Source organism: Eschscholzia californica, unplaced genomic scaffold (assembly GCF_041429995.1).
Source record: "Eschscholzia californica isolate CP2 unplaced genomic scaffold, dmEscCali1.0.p SCAF_4, whole genome shotgun sequence".
Classification (NCBI taxonomy): Eukaryota; Viridiplantae; Streptophyta; class Magnoliopsida; order Ranunculales; family Papaveraceae; genus Eschscholzia; species Eschscholzia californica.
Window position 1 is genome coordinate 38932967 of NW_028238461.1, and position 24035 is coordinate 38957001.

General features: G+C 36.9%; 2 protein-coding genes across 2 annotated transcripts; one reads left to right on the top strand and one right to left on the bottom strand.

Moving 5' to 3' along the window:
• Nucleotides 1-2032: 2032 nt before the first annotated feature.
• LOC147544570 (large ribosomal subunit protein bL19cy-like) lies at nucleotides 2033-5454 on the bottom strand. The gene is made up of 5 exons (XM_086633895.1): nucleotides 5200-5454; nucleotides 4748-5122; nucleotides 4566-4652; nucleotides 4340-4473; nucleotides 2033-2313 (listed from the first exon to the last, which is right to left on the bottom strand). The coding sequence occupies exons 1-5, from the start codon at nucleotides 5221-5223 to the stop codon at nucleotides 2205-2207; spliced, it is 729 nt and encodes a 242-aa protein (XP_086490021.1). The 5' UTR covers nucleotides 5224-5454; the 3' UTR covers nucleotides 2033-2204.
• Nucleotides 5455-15785: 10331 nt separating this feature from the next.
• Nucleotides 15786-20572, top strand: LOC147544571 (putative glycerol-3-phosphate transporter 4). Its single transcript, XM_086633980.1, has 4 exons — nucleotides 15786-16871; nucleotides 16916-18002; nucleotides 19175-19705; nucleotides 20315-20572. The coding sequence occupies exons 2-4, from the start codon at nucleotides 16979-16981 to the stop codon at nucleotides 20350-20352; spliced, it is 1593 nt and encodes a 530-aa protein (XP_086490106.1). The 5' UTR covers nucleotides 15786-16871; nucleotides 16916-16978; the 3' UTR covers nucleotides 20353-20572.
• Nucleotides 20573-24035: the final 3463 nt, after the last annotated feature.

A 24035-nucleotide genomic window follows, 5' to 3' on the forward strand; every position in this document is an offset into this window, starting at 1 on the left:
GAGATTTTACTATACTTGTTCATAAACATTGTAAACAATTGATTAATCGATATTAAATTTATTTTCCACTACTATCATAAGTTACATGTTTTAGATAATAGAATAGTATACGAGTCTGTATACCCCCTCTTGGTGTCGTGCATGGTTGGACGCTCGCTCTGCAACACCGAGGTCTCATGTGTTCCCATGGAAGTGTAAATCCAAGATTTATTGTACTTGAGTTTAAATGAAGTATAGATAGATTAGTTAGACTTTAGGCCCCTTAAGATGACCTCTAATGGCAAATATATATGACCTTTAGGACTCAAATCAAGCAGTTATAATGCTCATTCAATTCATGAATTAAGACTCAACCCCAAGGAAGCCATCAGTCCACTCTACTTGTAGAGTGTAGAGTTGACTAGGGGGGCCTTCCCCACATGACCACTAGGGTTCCAACAGTCATGTGGGGAAGTCTCCTGGCCGCTGGGTTAGCTCCAACACCCAAATTGGATTGGTTCCCTATCATACTTAACTCCCACCAAAGTTTTCTCTTTATAATTTCTCTCGTTCTATTTGTTGCTATTTCTCTTTCAATTCTCTTATTTTATCTATTTTACATATACTAGATCTTTAAGATGTTCAACAAATGCCTGACGAAAAGAACTTATGAATTGATTTCTCCTAATTTCTCGTCTGTTGAAATAGGAAATGATTATACCAAGGAAACATCACCACATGTTCCCCCAACATTTGATGATGCTTGTTACCCAACTACAACAAAAAAGGTCCACGAATTCCGTATACTCAAGATGAAGATATTTTACTTGTTAATTGTTATTTGAAACTCACATATGATGCGGTGACCCTAGAAAAAATAAATTTTTTTAATATAATGCAAAACGGCCCAATAACGCACGTTAAGGAGTTGTAAATCTCGTTTCAGCGAGATAAACTCTAAATGTCAAAACCTTATTTCTAATTTGAGGCTAGTAAATAAAGTACAGAAAAGCAGAGAAAACGACAATGATCGGGTAATTATTCAATTTTTTACTCTCTTTATTTCTATTTTTTTTACTTCGTAATATAAACTTGTAAGTTTTGTTTCTTTCTGTTCAAAATATAACTTGAGGGGTTTTAAAAACAAAACAAAGGAAAAGCCTTTAGATACGAACATGTCTACAAAATTTTGATGACACACAAGTGGATGTCAGATATGCCAGGTGAGACAACATCGGACAGAAGAGATTCTAGTTTCAACCCGAACATAGGAATACCCTCTTGGGATCCATCGGAGGGGAGACCAATTGGTCGTAAACAAACCTAAACAAATGCAAGAGTCGGAGAAACTTCTAGAAACTCTACTACTAAAGATAAAAAAGTCAGTGGTTCTTCAAAACCTCAAGTTGATGTATATTGGGGATTGAGAGACGAAGATGCACAAGAATCTCAACGAGTTCAACAAGAAAACCGACGAGTACTACAAGAACACAAAAAACAACAAAATGCAATATATTAGAGATCAATATGGTGTGAACTTAATGATGATTGACTGTAGGACTCTCAATAAAGATGGCGCTCGGGTGCTTAAGGCAGTTAGAGATGCTTATATGTCTGATCTTCCACGAGACCCAAGAAACCCCTTCTAGTAATCTTTAGTAAGTTGTAATCATTGTTGTCTAATCGTACTTAAGTAAATTTAATCTTTCAATTGAGTAGTCATAATTATATTTCATTTAAAAAAAATTGAGAAGTTCAAAATCTGAAAAATAAAAATTATTTCGAAAATAGTTCACCGGCGTGTTTCGCACGTACACAACATCACACACGTCTTTCACACATTCACAAAAAAACCCCACACTTGTTTAGCACTGCGCAGTTTTTATACCTAAACCCCTTCGAAGTTGGAGTTGATTTTTGAGGTAAAGCCCTTTGAATGAATTATATTAAAGAAAAACTAACTTTTGGGCCTAAGCCCCTCCAAGATCGGAATTGCTCTAGTACCAGAACATACATAATCTTTTTATTTTGCATTTAGTCAAGCAAGAAAGAATAAGAAGATGATGAAGTCATTGAAGGAATACGACGAAGGCATCCACAGAGAGACTTAAAAGGCGAAAAAGAAGACAAAATGCCATTAGAAACTTACCGATTCAATAGAAATACAATTTCCTTGAGAAGTAGAGAGAGAAATGAAGCAATTGAGGAAATAAAAAATGCATAAATCACTTGAAGGTTGAGAGCCTGGGAAGTTTGTCCCTCAAGTAGTACAGCCTAGCCCTTCTAACCTTCCTGTGTTTCACCACCTTAATTTCTTTGATATTTGGTGAGTACCTGTAATAAAATGGATTTCATTATACTGTTAACAGTTCTCAGCTTCTTATGAATAAGAGTAAAAGTTACATTATGTGGATACTACACTTAAAAACTTTTTTCCCTGTGCCAGATTTCTGATACTCGTCACTCTGGCATAGAGATATCCGATGGTCACTTCAATGTCATGTGAAATTTGATACTTACATCTTGTTATTTGTTGTTTCAGTTACTGGGACTTACTCGTGACGAGACAAACAAACTCAGAGCCACTCTAAGTCACCTTTTTACAATAATATGGGTAAGGGTAGTGCTACAATCACTAGGTGTTTTATTTTGAGTCTTTCGCATAGATGACACATTAACTTAAATTTAAACCATTGAGATTTCCCGAAAAACATTTAATGAGAGTATGGCCAGGAAAATGTGCACATCTGCTTTTGAATAAAACTTTGAGTAAGACTCCAGAGGAAAGAAGAATATTTCCCATTACGCAGTGTGCATGGCTGTGTAGCTACACTAGCTTTTTCCTGCTCAATGTGTGAGATCTCGTATAGGTATATCAAGACCCCCTATAAGCGTCCATGTTATATAGAAGAGTCAACATAAGTCAGTTGATATGGAGAAATCTTAAATACGGTAACTGGCGCAGTTCTCATTTTTCGATGTCTTTCTAGTTCACATCTTCAAAGAAGACTCTCCACTGCACTATAACAGTCCACTTATGACAAAGAGATTTCACAGCACCAAAGGCAACCCGATAGTAGATCAATCCAGCTAGTATTTGTTGATTATGTCGACCGACGGGGTGCTGGATCTACTTCGATGAGGTTGATTTTAGAATTAGCCTAGAAACCAGATATCAGTAATTGATTTATACTTTGTGGGCATCGAAAGTTGCATTTTCTAACTCTTACACGCATGGATTAGTTTTCTGGCGATACTATGGGGTTCAATCTAACAAAACCGACCAAAAGCGAAGAGTGCGAGACATGTATGACCAAGGCAAGTGAGGAGGACCACATGGTCGGAGATACTTCCAGTCTGAGATTTCGAGATTCTAAAAAAGTCACTCTAAACTAAGGAGGAGCCGACATTCTGATATGTCAAGACAGGCATAATGCTCGTTTAGAAGGATTAAAAAAATAAAGTATTAAAGGGACAATATACTTGTGGGCTAAAAGAAATGTTACTTTTAGATCTGTTTCATATTTAGACGTGGTAGTAAATTGGGAGGCGCGGATATGGTGAGAAAATCCATGTCCTAAGTCCTAACCCCCATCCTTTGTATACAGTTTTCTTTCTTTAATAGATGCACTCAAAATTTCAAAAAAGAAAGAAAAAAAAAAGAAAAAGAAAAGAAGTATTATCTAAGTTATTAGTTCATTCAGAATAGTTTTTTTTTTAAAACAACGAGGTTCAAACCTTGCTCTCCACTGTGGAGAGTCACACATTTTACCACTCAACCTGAATAGGCTTCACAGCTCATTCATGTTATAAGTTTGACAACAATAAGTACAGCAATATGGTTACGTGGTATTACCATTGTGATTCAAAATTGCACTGGGCTTGAAAACAACTCATTAAGAATTTTATGTCTTGATGAACCACGACTAAGAGAAACCTAGTAAAAATTTAATGGACATAAACATTCTAACCGAGTAGGATACTAAATGAAGACATTAGTGTCTTACAACATAACAATGCCAGAAGCACCTATGCTGCCATAGGACACATCGGAAAGGAAAAAACATGGACATGCTCAACACAAATATACGACAATGGAGTATATAGTATAGACCTCATAGAGACACGAGTAAAACATGACTCAACATCTTCTCTACAGCTACTTCCACTTTCAGTCAAAATAATATGAAATTATTTTATGTCAGAGAAGTGTTAGTAATCCCCACTTGTTTGAGTGATACGACGAAACTTCATCACTAATTAACCAAATTGTGTGTTCCAATCCTTCTTTCCCAATATAAGTCATAATACTTTAGAAATTGCAATGTTAAATTAAGAGTGATAGAAAAGAATTACTTACACGGGGAAGACAATCTCGACTCCTATTCCGGCAATGATCCTTCGAATTCGAATAGTTGTGTGAATTCCAGCATTTTGTTTAGAAATTACAATCCCTTTATAGATAGATGCCCTACGTCTATTTTCGGGCACTTCCTGTGAACCCAAGCATAACCAATATAAAATAATGAAGATAAAAGGAAACCAATCTACATACAAACTACAAAGAGTGTAAGAACCCTAATTACCAATTTGATTTCAACAATATCTCCAGTTCTAAGATCTGGTACAGGTCTTTCCTTCTCTGATGCTTCAATTGCTCTCTTATTCAAAATCTAACAACCCAAATACATCAAAAGGAAACAGTCACAAAAAAAAAAAAAACAATTTAAACATTTCTCATCAAATTCAAGGTTTGACTAAGAAATACCCCCATTATGTCTCCAAGCTTGATTCTAGGTTTTCTGGGAGTAGAGGGTTTTCCCTCAGCTTCAGCTACAGCTACAGTTACAGCTTCAACTTCAATTTGGGCTTCTCCAGCTGGTTCTGATTCTGGAATTTGGGCATTATCAGACGAAGCCGCTTCTCCTCCATCAGAATTTGATTCTGCTCTTACCACAAGGGATTGTCTACTATGTGTGGAGATGAAGGGTTTAATTGAGGAACCAAGTCCTCTAGAAGAAACCCTAGAAAGAGTAACTCTATTGGAGTTGAATGAAGAGGAGAGAGAAGGGAAGGTAGTGGAGAACCCAAATTTGTTTGATTGAGATTGAGAAGCAGCAGTTCCTGGGATGGAAATGAGTGCCTGTACAAAATCGAATTCAGACGATTTTTAGAGAGAGAAAGGAGTTAGAGAGAAGGAGAGTTAGAGAGAGAAAGTACCTGAAGGAGAACTTTGGAACCCATGATTCTCTTTCTGAGAGAAGGGTAAAAATTAGAGCTTGGGAGATTATCTGGTTGAGGGAAGAAGGAGAGACTTCTTACTCATGGAGTCTGAGCCTTATCTGTAGAAACAGACTGAAAACAAAGAAAAGACGAGGGAAATTAAAAACATGCTAATTCTATTTGTCCCGATCTGTTAGCCCGATTAAAGTGCAGCTTATATTTTAGTAGTTGATGATTGTGTTCGAACATCTCGAGGAATCGGGCTAAGTCGCGCATACATAAGGCAGGACAAACAGAAAGGAAATTTAGCAATACCTCTCGCCTCTAATGTCCAATTAGTAATATCCCTTTTTAAATTTGGTGTTAGTGAAATTCTCTTGTTTGTACTTTTTTTTTTTTTTTTCTGTTAAGGTGTTCGGATTAAATTAATAAATCAACGTGTTATTACAGTACATAGAAGTAAGAAAGTAAGGGATTCTGTGCCAAGATTCAGATTTATTTTTCTTTCTCGCACGTTTCGCAAGCTTATCAGCTGGCATATTCAATTTCCTGTTGATGTAATTAAATTTCACTCTATTAAACTGATTTTTGCTTTCGTGAATTTTCTTGAGATGAACTCGAGATTGCCACTGAACTTCATGCTTGGGATTCTGAATGTGGCTAATGAGATTAATGTTATCACTCTCGATGATAATGTTTTTATAATCATGTTCTGCTGCCCATACGAGACCATTAAGGATAGCAATGGCTTCCCCTTCCTCACTATTCCTGCATCTGGATAGAGACGTTTGAGCTGCAATGAATTTTGCTTCCGCATCATGTAAGATTAAGCTAACACCTGTCATTTCATTCACATTGATAAAAGATGCGTCTACATTAATTTACATCCACGTTCTTTCTGGAGGGTTCCATTTAATTTGTACGGGTTTACAATTCTTAATATTAGGTATCATATTCTTGGGGAATTTATTGATCATCTTAATGATTTGGGATAGGTCGATTATTTCATATTGGAAACAATGATCACATCTAGTTTTCCATATTATCCATAAAATTGTGGATAGGAGGTTCTGATAAGCTGCATCTTTAAAAGTAGGGGTATATTCCCATGAAAAAATCCAGTCTTTAATATTCACAATATTCTCTGAGATAATGTTAAAATGGAACCATATGTTCTTAGCCAAAGGGCAATGTAATAGAGCATGATCTATAGTTTCGATCGCATTACAATTAGGACATATAAGGTTGTTATTAATAAACTTACCAATTCTCTCCCTAACTGGGAGAGCATTAGTACAAATTTTCCATATGAATATTTGGACTCTAGGTACATTAGGGAGATTCCATATGAATTTCCAATTAGGATTAACATTAATGGGAGAATTCATAATCGTACATAAGTAGTTATACATTGATTTCACTGTGAATTTTCCAGATTTAGTTAGTTTCCATATCCTTTGATCTTCACCTTCCATACAGATAGGAATAGATTTTATAAGATTAAGTGTGTGTTGGTCAAAGATATTAGTAAGGGTAGTGTCATCCCATCTATTATTATTAATAAATTGTGCCACTTTCGTAATATGTGTGTTATTAGCAATATTGAACGGGATGATATTATCAGGAATCCAGTTGTCCGACCAAATATTGATGTGATTACCATTGTGGACTTCCCAAGTAGTTAACTCATCAATTTGAAATGTATATTTATTAATGGTCTTCCAAAGCCAGGAATGATGTGCTTTGATGGGACCTGGAGACTCCGTTCTCGGGAAGTATTTGGCTTTCAGAAATCGCACCCACATAGCTTTAGGTTCAGTTTTAAGCCTCCAGGCTAATTTACTGAGCATAGCTGTGTTATCTAACTCAGTGCGATGAATTCCTAGACCTCCCAATACTTTGGGAAGGCAAATGGACGACCACGATTTCGTACATATGCCTCTAGACTTACCCCACCAAAACGACTTTTGAATCGTCGTAATGCTTTTGCTGATGCCTTTCGGTAAGGCAAAGCATTGCATTTGGTATCGGGGTACAGCGGCAGCTATTGTTGAAATAACAATAGTGCGCCCAGCTTGAGAAAGGAATGAAAAGTTCCATTTCTCTAATTTATTCTTGATCTTTTGGAGGAGATCCTGGAAGGCTACTCGCTTGTTGGCTCCTATGAATAGGTGTGCCCCCAAGTATTTATCCGACGGAGACGCATATTTGACTTTCAGAGAGCGCATAATCATACGCTTAAACTTCGGGTGGGAGTTCTTAGAGTAGAAAATGTTAGACTTCTTATAGTTAATCATTTGACCGGAAGACTCGCAAAAGGTTTTCAGAATGCTTTTAAGAATATGAATATTATCTAAGGAGTTCTGACCAAAGATAATGCAATCATCAGCAAACAGAAGGTGGGAGATGGTCAAGTCCGTATTATTGGTTGGGAAACCTTGAAAAGTGCCTATATCCTGATTAGCCACTAGTAATCTACTCAGACCTTCCATTGCCAAAATAAAAAGGAAAGGCGACCGCCTTGCCGAATCCCTCTGGTCGGGTAAAAAGTGCGTCCGGGGTGTCCATTAATAAGAACAGCCATTGAGGAGGTTGAGATGCAAGTAGTGATCATTTTAATCCATTGTTCAGAGTATCCTAGTTTCCTCATAATATCATATAAGAAATTCCATTCTATTCGATCAAACGCTTTGGACATATCTAGCTTCAAGCCAAAGTATCCTGCCTTTCCTTTCAACTTCTTCATGGAATGTATAATTTCCTGACCTATGATAATATTATCAGTAATTTGCCTACCCGGAAGGTAAGCTGCTTGGACCGGAGTTACAATATCAATAAGAGTTTCTTTGAACCTATCTGCTAAAATTCTTGTGATGATCTTGTAAGTAGTGTTCAAGAGACTAATAGGTCTGAAGTCCGCCGGTGTCTGAGGTGTTGTTGTTTTTGGGATCAGACAAATATGTGTATGATTGGCTTCAATCGGGAGAGCGGCTGAGAGAAAGAAATTCTGAATTAGCTGATGAATATCAGCGCTGACGGTGTCCCAATTGGATTGAAAGAAGAAAGGTGGGTAGTCGTCAGGACCAGGAGCCGCTTCTTTTTTCAGACCCTTGATCGCGTTATTGATCTCATATTCATCTGGAACGGCTGTAAGCCTGTTGTTCTGAAGACTAGTTATACTCGGGTGGAAGAGGTCAAGCATGTTAGAGGCGGTTTCAGTATGTTCTGTCGTATTAATCTCTAATAGATGATCTGTAAAAATGTCTTGTATATGCTCAGTATTTTCCTGCCAGTTACCATTTTTATCTTTAATGGCTCTAATTCTATTCTGTCGGTTACGCTGGATAGCCTGGGAGTGAAAGAATTTGGTGTTTTTATCTCCTACCATGATGAAGTTATTTCTAGATTTTTCTTTCCAGATGTTTTCTTGGTGGAGAAACAGCTGTTCAAGTTGTTCATTTAACCTATTAAGCTCCTCTCTATTGTTACAGTTACTAATTCTCTCGATGAGGTTCTTAATATTTCTATCTATGTTACCAAACACTGTTTTATTCCAAAAAGTTAAGTGCTTACTAAGTTTTTTTAGCTTCACCTGAATATCCTGATTGACATTCCATTTCTCCGCAATGAAATCATGACATTCCGGGTGATCCATCCAGGTTCGAATGAATTTAAAAGGTTTCGTTTTACTATAATGGTTCCTATTGTCTGCCAAAAGGATAGGGAGGTGGTCCGAGCCCACTGCCTCCAAATGATTAATGCTAGCTAAGGAAAAGGTCTGGAGCCAATTAAAATTGGAGAGTGCTCGGTCCAGCCTTTCTTGAATCAATTTGTCGCCAAATTGTTTGTTACTCCACGTGTATGGGTTTCCATTAAAACCCATGTCCATAAGTTCGAGTTGACTAATAATGGAGAGAATTCTATTTAGATGAGAGTTTGTGGCTGTGGATCCACCAATTTTCTCATCTTTGTCTAAGACACTATTAAAGTCTCCTATAACCGTCCAAGGCGTATTTTGGTCAATATGAAGATTGCTCAGAGTTTTCCATGGTTTCAATTTATTATTATGGTAAGGACTACCGTAGAATCCCGTGACAAAGAAGTTGAAGTTGTTGTTAGTATTGTTGATCTTGGCATGTATCATGTTCTGATCCGAGTAAAGAATGGTAGTATTTAAATTGTGCTTCCAGAACAATGCTAGGCCACCCGCTTTTCTGCTAGGCTCTACGTAATGACCGCTATAACATTTTTGAAGCTTTAAGTGTTTATTAATAATGTGTGATCTATTCTTAGTTTCCGCTAGAAATATTATATCAGGGTTGAATTTATTGATGAGGTTCAAGAGGTGCTTCTTGGTAAGAAATTGGGCCAGGCCCCTAACATTCCAGCTTAGAATGGTGGGGCATTGATTAGTTGGGTTCTGCATTAGGCCCAAAGACAAGCTAGCTAAATGGCTAACGGCCCCCCCTCTAAATCCTCCTCTGCCTCTGACCAGCAGCAAGAAGAGAAGGATATCTGTAACAGACCCTAGAGGACAGAATGGCTGGAAAAAAATCGGGCAATAAAGCAAGCCAGCAAACCCAACTAGACCTATTAGGTCAATCCAACACTCGACTCCTAATAAGAATATAATACTACACTACCAAAGTATTAGCTGACTAAAATTAGAACTATATTGCAAGTTAATCTAAACAGGCAGGAAAGTAAATTAAAACCACTAAATCGATCTACTACACTTAGTCCTGAATGTGTCAGGAAGGTTCCAAGTATTACAAGAAGAAGCTGAAACTAACAACCTCATAAACATATGATAATAGAACTGAAATTATCAATCCAAGAGCATCTATCTTATATTAGATGCTAAACCAGAATTCAAAACTAAGATCAAGTTAACTAAACAAACCAACAAAATACAAAAACTTACTTAACTAAACTTCCAACAAAATCAACACAAAACAGCTAGATGAAAACTTCAACCGAGTAAACTAGTCTTTCTCCCCCTCTTCTCTGGTCTCATAAGCTGAACCAGTAGGTGCCATGAGTGTATCAGCAAAGAGATGACGGCGTCTTTCCTCTGGACTGTCAATGGACTCCATGGGAGGAGAGAACCAGCTAGGAGGAATGGAAGAAGATTGAAGGGAGGATGACGATGACTGACCAGAATACCATCCCACCTGATTCTCTCTCAAGTATACATCATTCATCTTCTCAAACTCAAAAGCTTGTCTAAGATTGGACTTCCTCCTGACATCCTCTTCGATTTTTACCTCCATTATCATGTCTAAGTCTTTCCTCTTTCCCCTCCCTTGAAAGATATCATGAGGAGGGATGGGAGTGTTCATCATATCATTAGCTACATTAGACGTGACCACTGAGAGGGCCCAAGATTCATTGGAGAGGGGAACAGAAGGTTGAGTCTTACTAAAATTACCAAAAGCTTGAGGTTGAGGTAAGACACAGGGGGTTATCGAGTGCTCTACTATCCTACATTTATGGCATATAGCTTTAGGAAATTTATAGTAGCTAAAGTTCACTGGCTTACCTCTGTCTGTGAAGATAGAGTTGAGAGTGGATAATAGTGGCGTCCTCACATCATACATGAATTGGATTCGGATAGTGGAAGTGGACCCTGAGCTGTAGTTTCTAGGTAAAATCTGGATGATGTAGCCCATGCATGAGAAGATAAGGTCTAGATCTTGCCTGTTCTGTATTGAGGATGGTAGACCCGAAAAGCTACACCACATGGGCTCTAGCATGAGGGCTGGGATGATCTCTTTAAGTGGGAATTCCACCTCCTGCATCACGACCAAGTAACCCCTTATGATCCAAGGTCTTCCTTGGTGAATCTCGTTCAACACAGTGAGATTACGAGGTTTGATGAGGAAATGGTTCGGACCAGTGGTTGATGGAGTGATCTTACATTCCCTAAAAAATCTTGATTGGCCAGAAAGGTGTTTCCTAATGAACCCTATACCATAGTCGTATCTACAACACAACCGAGCTAAGAAACCCGAGGATATCTCCATTAGGTCTTTGTTTTCAGAGGGTTTGGGATAGCAAATAGTTAGGTTACCACCCTCTGAAAGACTAAGCTGAACCGCCATCTTTCTAGTTATGTCTTCTATGTTCGAATCAGAAGAGTGGATCGACATGAACGTGGTTACTAAGGTGAGGAAGGGGAGGATGGAGAATGTCTTTCTTCTAACCAGAAAAGACATGCAGAAGGGTAGAAGACAGAAGAGAACTTTAAAGGATATGATGGGTCTCTTCTGTCTTCTCCTCTTTGACATCTCTCTTTCGTCTCAAACCACGTGTAATCTCTAGAGTTACACTCGTCTTGAGTAAAGGAAGATCTTCTAGAGATCTTCACCACTTGTAAAAGAGGAGTTAATACACTCAACCTGTTGATGACCTAGACAGTCACCCAGGTGCGGCGCATGCGAGGGGAAGTCGAAGAGTTTACTCGGTTGATATCCCTTAATTATTCATGTTAGTAAACCTAGGAGATTAAGCCAGATGTAGATTAAATAGAGGGTAAGAGATTGTACCTAAAGATACCTGGATATTCCTCCTTGCTGCTTCCCAAGACGAACAGCGACTCTCGGTTGCCTCTACTGGTCCGTTGATCTTTAAGATTACTTTGGTAACAGGGAACTTTATCTAGATTACCCCACGACCTAAGTGATTATGGCTGCTCGATTCACCGTGTGCAGCTGGTTTTCCTTTTCTTGCTAGTTAGGGTTTTCAGTGAGGGAGAAAGGAGGGGGGAGACTTCGATGTGGCTGACGTCAGCTCGGAGTCTCTCTCTCCTAAAAAACCCTCGACTTGCCTTCCTGGTATATCAGAGTCAATTCTCTTGTTTGTACTTAAAAATACGAAAATAGCTCTGCACTTATTATATATTTTTTTTCTCTCTCATATCAATACGACCAACATAACAGTCTAATTTTGGCAATTCCGTGAATTTTTCTATCTAATTTACAAGTTCAATCAATAATTTATCTTCTAAGTTTTTAATTTTTCGTTCAATTCATAATTTTAATTTGCATTTGTATTTTTTAATGTACACGAGCTATAATTAATAGAATGAACAACAGATATCAAGAGGGCTTCTTCAAATCGGTTACACTTGGAAACATCAATTTTAACGTAAAACAGATAATAGATGAGAAGTTAAAAGAGTTTCTTAGAATTTACGATTTTTATTTCGAGTTGTTGAGATGTATTAATTTTAAATTTTCGATAAATATTGTTGGTAAAGTAGAGAAAATATGGATAAGAGAGAAAAAAAAAGAGCTATGAGAAATGAAGATACGTCGTCAAGCATAACATCAGAAGTTTAAGAGATCGAAGAAAAAAATTAGATAAAGGAATAAGGATAAGAGTACTTTCGTACTTCTAAGTGCAAAAAAAGGAGGTTTCACTAATATCTAATCAAAAAAGGGGATATCGCTAATTGGACATTAGTAGTGAGGGGGTATCGCTAAATTGCCCCAAATAAAATTCGCATGTTCTTAATTTTCCTCATCTTTGTTAGAACATCTCCGATATTTAAACTCTAAAATTTAGAGTGTTGCTTAAAGATTTCTAAAGTTTTTGTTATTTAGAAATTGATATATGATCCTTCTCGTACACTCCCATGTTTAGGTGGTGAATAGAATAAAAGGTATTTTAGTATTTTTTACAGACTGAAAAAGGACAAAAAAAAACCCTGTCTTATTAGAGGGAGTTTACGAAGAGGTCCCAATATCGGCGTCGTAAAAAACTTTCTCTAATGGGAGTCTATTATTTCTTTTTAGAGCAAAACAGGACTCTATTAGACACTCTAAGATTAGAATATCTTCTTGAGTTTTCTAAGTGTCACCTAGTCACACTTTAAAATATTTGGCCAATAGAAAACTTTCTTTTTAAACTCTTTTTTTCCTATTAAATTTAAGAGTGACACGTAGATCAAATAAAAATAGTTATTTAGAGATCTCCACCAGGGCGTGGTTGAGAACCTGGGGATCCTGTGCGAAATTTGAATATACCTCTTTCGCACAATAAAAAAGTTACAAATAAAAATTGAATAAAATGCAAGATAATTTATTAGTAAATAAATGAAGACCTAGGTGAATCCATTTGTATTTTTGAAGAAAGTAGTCAAGAGAACTCGGAACTCAACCTAATTAATTTAACTACAAAAACACCTTACTGATTTGAGCTTTAGAGATGTTTCTGAATTCTATGCAGGTGTCGCCTCTCAGTTCGTGAAGAGCAGTTCGAGATCAGAAACAACTGTCTCTTTATCCCGATTAGTAACCTAAAGCCTAAATTAGACATCATAGGGACCAATCATCAATCTTGTAATTCCAAGGAGAAAACTGAAATGTGCAATGGTTGCCTTTTGCAAACCTTGAAATAGATAGTTAATTTCTCTTTATATGTCTAACCAACCATACATTTTGAAGTGCTAAGCTGAGCAGACCCAATAATAAGGATAGGAACTACCAGCTCTATCTCAAGAGGTATACGAATTTCCTTGGAAGGAATTCTGGAAGAAAAAGGAAATGGCACCAAAAATACAAAACTTCATATGGAAATTAATACACAGTGGCTTACCGACTTTGGAAAACATAGGAATCAGACTCCCACACATTGCCTAGGTTTGCCCCACTTGTAACACAAGAGCAGATGAAACAACAAACCATTTATTTGGTTCTTGTCCTATTTACCAAAATCTTATAAACCTGGCTGGGATTGAAGACATACCATACATTACAGAGGATCCGATTAAACGTCTACAAAAAATTTTACTCACAAAAGAGAGAGGTAACATGGAATGGTTTAAAGTAACTTACCTTTGGTGGGAATGCTGGAAATCGAGGAACGAAGTTCACTTCAGGCAAAGACAACCAGATCTGGATCGAATATGGTGGACTACAAAGGAAGCTATCAGGTACTTAAACATTCCATCTCAACCCTCTTCATCTAACCTAATTTTGCAGGAATCAAACTGGATCCCTCCACCTCCTGGAGTGATCAAGATAAACTTCGATGGTGGATATTGTGAGACGTTTGCCTCATGTGCTGCCATCGCTAAAGACTCTAATGGGGAAGTGGTAGCTTCGATAGTTCAAGAAATACCGCCGGTTTCTCCTCTAGAAAGTGAAGTTGGGAGCTTGGAAGTCGGCTTAACCCTAGCAGCAGAAATCCAAAGTGGTGGTTTTATAATGGAAGGTGACGCTAGGGTTCTAATCGAATACATCACAGCCGTCGATCCGATTATCCCATGGAGGTTGGCCCATAAAATTAATGGTCTGAGATCGTTTATTTCTGAGCGTCGGATGAAAGTTAGATGGTGTGATCGTGGGCAAAATAAGGATGCTCATGATCTGGCTGCTTCAATTCGGCCCCGTTAATTAAGCTTTATTTAATTTTAGTCCTTCAGCAGTTAATTAATTACAATGTTGTTCCGAATTTGTAACTTTGTTTCGATTCGAACCCTTTGTAATTTGCTTTGTTATATAAGGAAGTTTCAAAAAAAAAAAAAAAGATATATAGCCATTTGTCACATGACTCAGAAGCACCATTCTGTTTAGGTCCTCCTCTAATAACTAACCTGGACTGTTGATATTTGCAACGGTCCATATCTAAAACAAAAATCCCGCTACAAAAAAATCTTTCAGTCAAAAGAAATAAGTATAAGTGTAAAACAGAAATAAATAAGGAAAAATACAAAAGAGTAATATCGGAAAGCTCGAATTTGACTTTGTTTAGTCGATGCATGGAAAAACACAAAAGCAAACCGTGTCGACATTTTCTCTACTTTAAAAGGCCATGCGGGAAAGTAGTCAAACTTTTGGGTCCCAATCGGGAAATAACCCTTCCCTCTTCCTACCATTACAAAATCGCTACCTTTGTATTCTTTGGGTTGAATTATTTGGAGAAATAAATAAATTATCCGAGTACAAAGTTTTGAATAGAAACAAAAGGAATTTGGAACTTTTTGTTTCCTCCATACACTTAAATCGTTATAATTTTCAGCTTCTTCTTCCCTTTTCTACTACCACCATCAATTCCGGCGACTTCCACCAAAATTTCGGCGACACCTGCAGCAGCTCCGACAACACTTCTTCCTCTATCTTCTTCTCTCTTTGTCCGTCTCCCTCTCATCTTCTCTCACATATGTTTCGACGAAGGGGAGGAACCCCTTCGTTGGAGTTCTAGTTTCCAAACAAAATTAAACCAGACGAGATCTCATCTTCTCAAACCAGACCTCGTCTGGAAACCATAGAACTGGTGAAGGAGGCTCCTCCCCTTCACCGGAGATAAAGAGAGGGGATAGAGAGAGAGAGAGAGAAGAGAGATAAAAGAAAAAGAAGATAGAGGAGAGAGATGAAAAAGAAGAAAGACAAGAGAGAGAGAAGAGAGGGAGGGAGATCGAAGATGAGAACACCAACGAGTTTCGCCGACCGACGATAATACCGGCCACATAAAAAGAAATGTGTGTCTTGGGGAACATTTTTAGTTTTCCATACTTTGATATTTTATTCGCCAGAAACTTTTTTATATTTCCCTAAAATCCAAATCACCCGCCTGATAGATAGCCATTTGTCATATGACACAGAAGCACCATTCTGTTTAGGTTCCTCCTCTAATACCTAACCCGGACCGTCAATATTTGCAACGGTCCAGATGTAAAGCGAAAACCCCCCACCCAAAAACTTCTTTCAGTCGACTCAATGCACCATTCTGTTTAGGTTTATCTCCTGTCTTGTTAATATCAAGGTGAATATTTTCACCTAATGTACAATCACAGATGGTGTCCATGAAATTCCCAACTCCGGTAACATTCTAATAATCTCAACTAGAAACGAATCAGAAGTACTGAGATAATCAATGATGATCAGGAAGGACCAAAGCCCCTATCTGATAGCAGTTAGCCCATCAAGTGCGAATCTGGGGCCACCGAGAATGAATTTAGAGATGCTGAGAGTTTTTTTTTGGATAAATTGGGTTTGAGACAGATCGGGACTGCCATCTTATTTGTTCTAGTATATTGATTTCATTGATCAGGGTCTTTTCAACATTAATCAGATAAGTTGTTCTTAACCGATTCTTGATTTAATTAGATTCAAGATTCAAATTATAATTGCAGAAAAATCTTGATTTTCCTCTTTATTTATAAGGTTTTTCTTTTGGGTGTTTTTTTTAAATGATGAAATTTAATTTATTGATATTTTTGTTCGAAAAAATGAAACAAAATAGTAGGGTGGAAATGAGATTTTTCACCCACAATCTTAGATACCCTGAAACTAAAACGGATTTCCCCAAATAATGTACCATTAAAAAAATAATGTCAACACATAACATTATTGAATTTTCAACCAGCTCAGAGGAAGCTTCTGGCCGATATTGTGAAATGTTTAACATGCAACATGATTTTGTATTAAAATACACAACGTGTTGCTGCAGTTTCTGTTGCTATGTCTTACTTCTCATTCTTTATCATTGAGTGGGTTATGGTTGATTCCCTTTAGCTAATACATTTTCTAATTATATCTTTTGATGTTTGCTAATACATTTTGAATTTGTATGGGTTTTCATTTAGTTCTCTAGTTATTATATGATTCTTCATTTAGTTCTTTAGTTATTACATTTTGAATTTGTATATTTTGAGTTCTGTAGTTATTATATGATTCTCCATTTAGTTCTGAATCTAGTTTCTAAGATTGAAATTGTACACTTTTGAATTTGGATATTTGAAACTTATCTGATTCGTAGGGTTCTAAGCATGCAAATGACAATCGATGCAATTCGGGGAACTCCATATGGAATTCACCTTATTAGAAACTTGAATTGGAGTCTAAGTACATATAGATATGTCGTTCTTTTGCTTACTTTCATAGCTTATGCTTGCTACCATGCTTCTAGAAAACCCACCAGCATAGTTAAGAGTGTTTTGCATCCAGAGCCTGTACATCTAGGTTCTACTCATCCTTGGCCATTAGGGGAGGTTTTTGTGAACGGTAGAGGGATGGTCGGTAACTTTACCACGTTGTCCCCTGGCAAGGGATGGGCCCCATTTAATGGAAAAGAAGGTACTGCGAAATTGGGGGAGATCGACGTTGCGTTTCTTGCTTGTTATGCTCTAGGAATGTATGTAGTGGGGCATCTTGGAGATTCGCTGGACCTCCGGTTGTTTTTGACTACAGGCATGATTGGTAGTGGAATCTTTATTGGGCTTTTTGGAATGGGTTACTTTTGGAATATCCATGCCTTCTGGTTTTATCTTGCTATGCAAATGATTGCTGGATTGTTTCAAGCCACTGGGTGGCCTTCTGTTGTTGCTGTTGTTGGAAATTGGTTTGGAAAGAGAAAGAGAGGTTTGATAATGGGTATATGGAATGCACATACTTGTGTTGGGAGTATTGCTGGCTCCCTTCTTGCTGCATCTGTTCTACAAAATGGATGGGGCTGGTCTTTTATTCTCCCTGGTACTTCAATTTTTTTAGGAGGAATAATGGTTTACTTGTTCTTGCCTGTTTATCCCGAGGATGTTGGCCTTGAATGTTCAAATGGAATGATCTCCAATGAAGTAGAGGAAGGATCTAAAGATGTAGAAGCCCAGATACGAAGACAAGAAGCTGAAAGAAGTTCCAACCGTCAAATTGGTTCGTCAAACAGAGGCGGTGCTGTTGGGCTTGTAGAAGCTATTCGGATACCCGGTGTTATACCATTTGCCATGTGTCTTTTCTTCGCAAAGCTCGTCGCATACACTTTCCTGTATTGGTTGCCTTTTTATCTTAGCCAGACAGGTATGGTCATTGCTTCTAACTTTTCTGTTATCTTTGTGTCTTGATGAGAATTCTTTAACTGAGTATGGGTAAATATGATAATTTCTCAAATACGTTCTGATTTGTGGTAAAAACTCTGTGCCTTAGTCAGTGGCAGACTCAGAATCTTTTTTTTTTTTTGTGCGGGGCACTTTCAGTTATCATAAGAAGTTTTAAATTATGCAAAAATTTCTGATTTGTGGTAAAAACTCTGTGCCTTAGTCAGTGGCAGACTCAGAATTTTTTTTTTTTGTGCGGGGCACTTTCAGTTATCATAAGAAGTTTTAAATTATGCAAAAATCTCGATCTGACTTTCAGTCGAGTGCTTTCTCTATCTTATAGCTACGCCCCCAACCAACTCGACTACCTCTAACTTGTGAGTTGCATTGACTATAACGTAAATACAAATAATTAGTCTTATGTACATTTAAATTATATAAAAAAATAATATGTATAAATTTTATTTTAAAAGAATGAGCCCCCTTTATGTCTAGAAAAATGATCACCAGATTTTACGTTCTTAAAGAAGTTTAGAGAAAAGAGTCACAATATATATATAAGAGAAAAATGCTCAAAGAGGATCTGATTTGAAAACAGGGGGTCAAAAGAGAAAAATATAGAGCCAAACTTGTTTCTTGACAGAAAGTGCTGTTTTGTTTTATAAGAACTCGTTACCTCTATGTGAAATAATAATTTAGCTTTGCAATTGTGGCGGCACGTGCCCCTACGCGGGTCCGCCCTTGGCCTTAGTGAAATTGAGAAGGGTTCCGTGTCAACTTTCTTCACTAATCGTGTTGTATCTTGTTTTTATCTCTTATGTCTCAGTTATTCTCTATCTCGAGGTTTACAATTGAAGGTGTCTACATTGATTAGCTTTGATGGCTTAGAATTACAGTATGCGAAAAAACATGAGTTTATGTTTTCCTTGGTTTGGAAAAGCTTCTCTAATTGATAAATTCAAGTTCACTAGTTGCAGACTAGCCATCTATAGATATCCTTGTCCCTGGTATTATACTCTAGCTGCTTATCCATGTTTCGAGACAGATTACTTAATCGTCATGCAAACTTTGCACCATATTGAAAAAGCATTTAATATCGAATGAAATGGTAAATGAATTTGCACAAATTTCTAATTCTTTTATGTTGTTATGTAGAAATCGGTGGAGAATACGTCTCCGATAAGTCTGCTGGAAACCTCTCCACTCTATTTGATGTCGGGGGAATTGTTGGTGGAATACTCGCTGGCTATATATCTGATAAACTTAATGCACGGGCAATTACAGCAGCCAGCTTCATGTATGCTGCAATTCCTGCTTTAGTCCTCTACCGTCTATATGGTAGTATTTCAAAGACCTGGAATATCATTCTGATGATGATTGCAGGGCTGTTTGTAAATGGTCCCTATGCACTTATTACAACTGCAGTCTCTGCCGATCTTGGCACCCATAAATCTCTGAAGGGAAATTCGCGTGCACTGGCAACAGTAACTGCAATTATTAATGGTACTGGATCAGTTGGCGCTGCTCTTGGGCCTCTTTTAACAGGGTTTATTTCCATGAAGGGGTGGAATGAAGTTTTTGTGATGCTTATTATTGGGGCTTTGATTGCTGGTCTTCTTCTATCTCGTCTTGTTTTAGCCGAAATTCAAGAAAGAACTTCTAAACGGCAGCAAAAAAACACCCCAGGTATCATTGCAACCAGCATTACTGACGCATGGATCAATCATATTTTTTTTTTATAAGTGGATCAATCATATTGAGTTATACAAACACCCTTCAGAGTGAAAATTTTGTGTTTTAACATCATCTTGTGCAACTAAGCGCAGAATATGCATACACAATCTTACATTATACTCATTGAAGTGTGAACGAGTATCACAGAAGTATCAATGTGCATCAGCATCTCTATGCGCCACAACAATTTTCTTGGAAGGGGGGGGGGGGGGGGGTGCTCATTGAATGTTACATTTTGTGTCCCTTGGTCTAGGGTTTTGGGTTCAAGGTCTAGGATTCATTGGACATAGCAGCTCATTGCTGCATTGAACTTAATTATAATACTATTGTTATTCATTAGGGTGCCAAACTTTGGAATCTTTAACTGTCGAAGTGAACATTTCTCCCATTTTAGTTGAATACAGATACTAAGCCGAACTCAACCTTCCCACTTTCCTGATGCATTCATGATTAGACCGAATAATACTCCTCATTTAGCAAACGTGTCAATTAGACAAAAGTATTGATTTACTACAACACAGGAACCACCTTCGCCTAATAACTTTTTGGCGATATATGCAGGGTCTGCTTCTGAACCACTTCTAAGGGATCAAAGGTGATATTTTTAACAACACCTGCGATATTCTTTTTGGGAAAACTGAGGTACAAAGATTGAAGGATATAGAGTCAGAAAGAAGTCTTTGTCGTTCGTCACAGTTATCGGCTATTATCGATTTTTTTTTTTGATTGTTTGTGTGTGTACAATACATATATACATTGTTGTTGAATTAAGGATTATTTTGGGGTGTGAAAGAACAAATATATTGCTTTAATTCTTTCCACCGGTATCCAATAAATATGTGCAAGTAGCGTCGAGAGTAACTGTGTAGTGCCGACGACAGATAACTCAGTTGGTATGTATGTACTCCAAAACCTTTGAGGTCTCAGGTTTAAATTTGACGGTTATCGTGTTTATCACATCTTATTGATGTATCAATGTCATTCCTGTCACGATCTTCAACTTAAAAAAATTAATTGACCTCTAATGGCTTGCTTAATAAAAGTATCAGTCATTTGTCATTCGACTTGAAACTTCATATTAAGCTAGTTTTTGTTCATACCCTCTCACAACTAGTCTATTTACTTGACCATCATCTTGTTTGTACTTGGTTTTGAAAAAACATTTCACCCTAATAGACTTCTTTTCAGCGGGAAGAAAAATTTATTGTCTTTCAGCGGGAAGAAAAATTTATTGTCGAATATCAATTTTTTCAATTGAATGAATTTCATCAACCATGACTGAAATTCACCCCACATTTTTTTACTACTTCTTCAAAATGATAGGATCACAATATGTGAATCCATGACTGAAATCCACCCCACATATGATTCCTTCCTTGAAAAGTTGTCCAACTAAGTAAACTCCAATTCAAACTAGGAACATAATAGACATTAAATATATAATCATATGAATCGTCTTTTAAACATAAAAAATATTACTTTTACCCGTAATTGACACTTTGAATTTCCAAATTTCACATCTCCACTTTCCGATTCATCTAATGGTAAAATAGTTCTTTCTTACCACACATATGGTTACTAAACCCTGTATCCCAGTACTATTTGTCTGAATCGTCATTATCATTGGTTATGATATAGCTACTAAATCATGATGGCATAACTCGTGATAGGGTTGAAGTGAGACATAATTTTAGATTTGAAGTATCATGAGTATTAGGAGAAAAAGGTGTACTCTCAATTAATTGAGAATCTGAAGCTACTGTCTCATCATCAATATTGATTCTCATTTGATGTTTTCCTCTAATTGAACAATCTCAAACTCCATCTTCATCATCTTCCGCCTCCATCGAATAATCACGGTGTTCATCAATTCTACAAGCTAATAAAAGAGTTTTCCCCTTTTCTGCATTAACTCAAACAAAGTTAGCATTCTTAAAATGTTTCATGAAAATTTTGCATTCTGGTTTATAATGACCAAATTTTCTGCAACGAAAACATCTAACTTTAGATTTGTCACATCTTCCATTTTTTTAGATTCTTTACCATGACTTTCTTCACTAGAACCACAATTTTCAAACAAAGTTTGCTTTGAAAAATTTCTTCTATAGACCCTGCAACAGCTCTCTGGTTCATCCTATGTTCGTAGGAACATAATGAACTCATTAGACCTCCTTCAACTGACATAGTTGAGGGGTTATTTCCTCCCCAATTGCAGCAACAAGATAGTAAAAAGGACTTGTTAAAGATCTCATAATTTTCTTAATAACACGTAGATCAACTATATGTTCACCGTTAAACCGCAACTGATTTATAATAGATTGAACTTTAGAAAAGTAATCAGAAATACTTTCGGAGTTAATCATATGAAGATATTCAAATTCACCTCATAAAGTTTGCAACCTTAATCTTTTACCTTCCCACCACCCTTGTAAAGGAGATGTCCTTCGACCAAATATGCAATGCGAGCAATTTGTCGGATAAGACAATTGATGAAGAAGATCATCAAGTCCGAACGATTTAGGGGGCGTAGTATTTAGCTAGAAGCCAACTACGATCGTCAAATTACTAAGTAATTCGCGGCTAACTTCAACCGGATCCTACATCGGGTTACACAAAAGAATGTCTATTTGATCGAATGATATGACTAGAGCGATGAGACATATAATCATGGGAGAGCCCCATAAATATGCCCCAAAGGCCTAAGAGAAGTTTAGACAAAGATAGTGCAAAAGGCCCAAAGGAAGGAATTTTGGGCTGAGGCTAGAGGTTTTAGGCCCCATCATAGGGGCCGGACAGATCTGCCCAAGATGAGCATGATATAGCCGGCCAATAACAAGGGAATAGAAAAATAGAAACTACTTTCTATTTTTGACTATTTCCTTAATCTTATTCAAGAGGGCTTTTATGGAAATTTGGTTAGGGTTTTATTCTAACCTAGGGTTCTGTATAATGTCTCTTGGGACTTGAATAAGGTGTGGAAATTACTCAAGGATCTTCCTTACTCTACAACATCAAGTAGAGAAAGAAAGAGAGAAAACTCCCAACTATCTATCTAGTCATAAAGAAGAAAAAGCTCTTCATCAAATCACCATTGATGTTCTAGCTAGCAACAAAGGGGGGAGATCAAGTTGATCATTCTGGTGTCTTGAGTAGAGGAACAACACTTGGAGCTCTTGGTCTTCACATTCGATTGGAAATGTTCGAGGAAAAAATTAGCGATGAGGGTAATCTCTAACTCTTAGTTAACTATTAGTTTATGCATGAGATTCCTGGAAATACTAGTGTTAGACATTAGATGTCTGAGATTCTGCTAAACAACACTAGGAGACACCATAACCCAACAGTGACGTCAGAGCCTCTTGCATGTAGCTAATTTTTGCTAAGTTTCGGACTAATCCGTGATTGATTAGATACATAGTTATGTCTAAAAGTGTTTAAGACTTCAATTTGTTTAGTTTGAATGTGATTTAAAATTATTCAAATTGATTTTCAAAGTTGATGATTGAAAAGAGTTTCAAAAGATTCGATTTTGATTGATTTCAGTATTGAAAAGTGTTTTCAAAAGTATTGATTTTCATTGATTGTAGAAATTGTTTGATAATCAAGATTTGGGTTTTTAGAAGTATTCTAAAATCGGGACAGCAGCTCTGGAAGCAAAAGAAAAAAAACTTGGAGTTGTCTTGAAAAGGTATTATCTTGCCCTATAAATAGGTTTATTTTTAGTCGAATCAAAACACAAAAAAGTAAATTCTCCTTTTGTTTTTTTGCAACAAAAGAAACACTTTGCCAAACTCTAATTGTGTTTTCTCTTAACAAAAAAAAAAAAACTCTAATTGTGTTTGTGTGTCCCAAACAAATCTTCACCTATTACTTTGTGCAAATTTACACAAGACTTGTCATATCTTAGATGCAGTTTTTTCGAAACCTACAAGTAACCTGAGTTGAAGAGATAATAAGTATTATTTTAAGATAAGTGTACTTAATACACGTTTCAAATCTCCAATCAAAATAAATTCTAATAGAGAAAGACTTGGAAAAAATAATAGATTTTTCACCTAAAAAGTTTTTTTTTGTTCTCTGTAATATCAATAGCCCATAATTGACAAAAGTTTTCTTCCAAAGATCACCTAGGTACCTCTTTTCATTTTATTCACTTCCATCTTTTTCTTTGTTTCTCCATTTTCCTAAGAAAAAGATAGGTCACCCGTCCAATATCTTTACTTACAAAATATTAATTTATATGCTCTTTCGGAATTGAAAACTAAATATTAGAATCATCTAT